Source organism: Cheilinus undulatus, linkage group 3 (assembly GCF_018320785.1).
Source record: "Cheilinus undulatus linkage group 3, ASM1832078v1, whole genome shotgun sequence".
Taxonomy (NCBI): domain Eukaryota; kingdom Metazoa; phylum Chordata; class Actinopteri; order Labriformes; family Labridae; genus Cheilinus; species Cheilinus undulatus.
Genome location: NC_054867.1, coordinates 55943764 through 55948543, shown reverse-complemented (window position 1 = coordinate 55948543; position 4780 = coordinate 55943764). Strand labels below are relative to the sequence as shown.

At 43.2% G+C, this 4780-nt stretch overlaps 1 protein-coding gene across 1 annotated transcript; it reads left to right on the top strand.

Moving 5' to 3' along the window:
• Window positions 1–498: 498 nt before the first annotated feature.
• Window positions 499–1881, top strand: LOC121507353 (E3 ubiquitin-protein ligase TRIM35-like). The gene has a single exon (XM_041783636.1). It carries the CDS (start codon window positions 499–501, stop codon window positions 1879–1881), a length of 1383 nt encoding a protein of 460 aa, XP_041639570.1.
• The last annotated feature ends 2899 nt before the right edge of the window (window positions 1882–4780 follow it).

Below are 4780 nucleotides of genomic sequence, written 5' to 3'. Positions count from 1 at the left end.
TAAATCATTGTAAATTTTCCCCAAAAGCCAAATCAGATTCCCTCAAATTTAAAACAATTTCCCAAATTTATATGGAGATTTGTGAAAATTCCAAATGACAACACCCTGTCCAACAGCTGCCAGTCAAATGACCAAAAAAAATCAAAATACTTTCCTGAATTTTCACGAAAATACCTAAAAAATTTAGAGCTCCCCTAAACAATCCCACTTGTGAAGCCATTTTTCACAAATTGAAATCAAATGCACTGAATGATGAGGTGATATGTAGGAAGGTCAGTCTTCCTTTAAATAGATCGGCACTAATGAGGCAGGCCACAGCAGAGCTCAGCTCCCCAAAGATGCAGACAAACCCGTTTATGATTCACTGAGATGTGCCACACATTCAGAGAAATGAAAGCATTCTCCATCACAACAATCTCCTGGGAGGAGTTTACTGACCTGATGCACCTGCTTTAAATTTAAGATCTGTGCCTGCCTTTCAAACTTCATTTAAGGGAAATGGCCTCACAGATGGAGCAGGAGCTCACCTGTCCGGTCTGCCATGACATCTTTGTGGAGCCTGTGGTTCTGTCCTGCAGCCACAGCTTCTGTAGAGACTGTGTGAGGAGCTGGTGGAGAGAGAAGATGATAGAGGAGTGTCCACTGTGTAAGGAAATATCTCCACACAGGGATCCACCTGGTAACCGGGCTCTAAAGAACCTGTCTGAGGCCTTTTTGTCTGAGAGGGACCAGAGAGCTCCAGCAGAGTCTGAGGATCTCTGCAGTCTGCACGCTGAGAAATTCAAACTCTTCTGCCTGGACCATCAGCAGCCCATGTGCATCGTCTGTCTCCATTCAGACTCTCATGCTGGACACAAAGTCAGAACTATCAGAGAGGTCGCACAGGAGCACAGGGCAGAGCTCCGGAAAACCCTGAAGCCTGTGAGAGAGAAGCTGAAGACCTTCGAGCGTTTTAAAGAAAACTGCAATGAAACAGCAGATTACATTAAAGTACAGGCTACAATCACAGAGAGGAGGATTCAGGAGCAGTTCCTGAAGCTTCAGATGTTTCTCATTGAGGAGGAGAGGGCCAGGATCTCTGCTCTGAAGGAGGAAGAGGAAAGAAAGAGTCAGAGGATGAAGGAGAAGATGGAGGCTCTGAACAGAGAGATAGCAGCTCTGTCAGACACAGTCAGAGCCACAGAGGCAGAGCTGAGAGCTGACGACGTCGCATTCATGCTGAACTACAAGGCTGCAGTGAGGAGAGTCCTGCAGCGCCCCCTGTCGGTTGATCCACAGCTGGTCCCTGGAGCTCTGATAGAAGAGGCCGAACACCTGGGCAACCTGAGCCGCAACGTTTGGGTGAGGATGGTCAAGGTGACCTCCTTCTCCTCTGTGATTCTGGACCCAAACTCTGCTCATCCAGAACTCGTCCTGTCTGAAGATCTGACCAGCGTCCGATGCGGAGAGAGCCAGAGGCGTCCCAACAACCTGGAGCGGTTTGATTCCTGCATCTCTGTCCTGGGCTCTGAAGGCTTTAACTCAGGGACTCACAGCTGGGTGGTTGAAGTTGGAAAGAGTCCGGCGTGGATCCTGGGTGTAGCAGCAGAGTCAGTCAGAAGAAAGGGGGACGTGGCCTTAAAGTCTGGACTCTGGAGGATCCTGTTATACAGGGACGAGTACTCAGCATGGTCACCAACAGGACCAGAGACCAAGAAAGAAACTCCTCTCTCGGTGAAGAAGCTCCGCAGGATCCAAGTGAAACTGGACTACGATAAAGGGAAGTTGTGGTTTTATGATTCTGATACCAACACGTGCATCTACACCTTCAGGCACACTTTCACTGAGACGATGTTTCCCTACTTCAACACCAACACCACGTTCCCACTTCAGGTGTTCTAAAGGTTTCTGCAGGATGTAAAGTGTGCAGAAGCTCACACACAGAATATTTCCATGCTAAATCTAATCTTTCAATCATTGGTCTGTGTTCCCATGGAAACGTTTACGCCTGGATCAGAGTTTATGATGCTAGATAGAAATGCTGCTCAGGAGTTCTAGTGTTTCATGTAAACATGTACTGGCATGCATCTTTGATACTGAGATAACTGCATATGAAATACAACCCCAATTCCAAAAAAGCTGGGACGATGTGTAAAATATAAATGAAAACAGAGTGATTATCTAAGGTTGTGTTAAAGGAAGAGGGGATGCTACACACTGGTAGACATGGCTCTGTCCCTACTTTTATGAGACGTGATGCTCCTTCAAATTTGAAATGAGCTAATATTCTTCATTAAATGGTAAAAGTCTCAGCTGTAATTGTTAACGTTCTGTTGGGAATCAAATATGAGTTTATGAGATCTGACAACCAGTGACAACACAGTGTACCAGCTTTTATGGAACTGGGGTTGTAGATCACTGATTCCCAGCCCGGTGGTCTGAGAGTGTCTTTGGGAAGAAAAATCATGTAGACTTGTTTTTAGGGTTTTAAGGGGTTTTAGGAGTTTTCTGGGTTTTTAGGGGTTTTAAGGATTTTTTTAAGAGTTTTTAGGGTTTCAAGGGTTTTAAGGGTATTAATGGTTTTTATGGTTTTTAAGGGTTTTTTGGGGGGTTTTAGGGTTTTTAAAGTTTAATGGTTTGAGGGTTTTAAGGGCTTTTAGCATTTTTAAGGGTTTTTAAGGGTTTGAAGGGTTTTTGGGGAGGTTAGGGTTTTTAGAGTTTTAAACGTTTGAGGGTTTTTAAGGGTTTTGGGGGTTTTAAGGTTTTTAATGGTTTGAAGGGTTTTTTGGGGGGTTTTAGGGTTTTTAGAGTTTTAAACGTTTGAGGGTTTTTAAGGGTTTTGGGGTTTTTAAGGGTTTTTAATGGTTTGAGGGTTTTAAGAGCTTTTAGGGTTTTTAGAGTTTTATATTTTTTTAGGGGTGTTGTGGTTTTTAGAGTATTAATGGTTTTAAGGGTTTTAAGGTTTTTGGGTTTTAAGGGGTATTAAAGGTGCAGTGTGTAAAATTGAATATCAACATCTAGAGTGGGTTCTAGATCGCATTTCTCTGCTGGAAACTGTGGCAACCAGTTGAATTTAATGTGTATATGTAATGTGAATACAATACAATAACTTTATTTATCATTTTTTCCTTTTTTCCTCTATGTTACCATGGAAACATATCCATGGAGGGGACCCTCCCTATGTATGAATTAAAGGTTTATTCTGAGTTGTTTTTTTCAAAATAGCTTTTTTTGGATTTAGATGACTGAACACTTATTTAGATAGACCATCTTAGAAATGTTTTGCTTTATTTTCCCAAGTTTGTTCAGCTAAATGCTACTAGGCTAAATATTACACACTGCACCTTTAAGGTATTACTCTTCCACTCTGTAGCACTTTGAGATTGCTGAAATGTAAAGTGCAATACAAATAAAATGTATTACTATTATTTAAGGGTTTTTAGGGGCTTACTGGTTCACAGAGGTCATGGTTTGGTTCTTACCTTGGTTTTAGGGTCACAGCTCAGTCAGGGTTGACTTCATGAGATTCTCTTATTTATGTGTTTTAACTGGTAATGATCTTGCTGATACTGCTGGTGATGATGGTGTAAATGGGTTGTTGAGGGTTTTGGTGATAATGTGATGTTTTTATTGCTTTGACTTGAATAATAATTAGTGATTCAGCTTTTGTCCCGTGGTTTTCAGGGAGTGTCGGGGCAGCACTGAGCCGAGGGAAACCTCTGTTTATAGGATGGTGTGTATCTGATGAGTCTGTGAACTTTATTAGGATGGCATGAACTGATTTATGAAGTATGAATAAAACTTCAGAGTGAAAAATTCATCTGGGGTTTGTGCTGATCTGTTTGTTGAGATTATTGCATTTCTGTATCACTGTATCTAAAGCTGGTCTTTGTGAAGTAAGCTCTGGTGTGGTTCACAGTCTTTACAGTAATAATAGAGACAGCGGAGAAAGGATTTCTGCATCTAGCAGAGCTCACAGCAGAGCTCAACCCTTTAAAAAGGCAGACAAACCAGTTTATGATTCACTGAGACGTGTCATTCAGAGAAACTAAAGAAAAGAAAGCATTCACAATGAAATCAAAAGTAAAACAGATTAGGAGGAGTTTAAAGACACCTGATATTTCTACTTTCATTTTAAGATCACTGCCTATCTGTCCGTCTCAGTCAGGGGGAAAGAGGCCCCACAGTCAGGGATGGATCTCTCCTGTTCTGTTGCCATGACATCTTTGTAGATCCTGTTCCTCTGGCATGTAGCTGCAGCTTCTCTAAAGCTTATTCAGAGTTTAACCCCATAACCCAACTACACACAACAGCAGCAAGCATCAGCTGCATCCTGGCAGCATGTGAGTGATGCACCACCATGCAGCATCTAGATACAGCCATACAGCCACACAGCTGTGCAGCCAAGCAGCTAAGCAGCCGTGCAGCCATGCAGCATCTAGATACAGCCATACAGCCATGCAGCCAAGCAGCTAAGCAGCTGTGCAGCCATGCAGCATCTAGATACAGCCATACAGCTGTGCAGCCAAGCAGCTAAGCAGCCGTGCAGCCATGCAGCATCTAGATACAGCCATACAGCCATACAGCCATACAGCTGTGCAGCCAAGCAGCTAAGCAGCCGTGCAGCCATGCAGCATCTAGATACAGCCATAGTATCAGTTCCGGCCCTGTTTAGGCATCATTTAAAGTATTGGTTTGGCTCCAGCATCAGAAAAAACACAAACCTGAACTGTCAAGACCCGATGTAACAGCCCAGAGGGTGAATTTGGCCACCAGGGGGCTCCTCATGGAAAGATGCTCT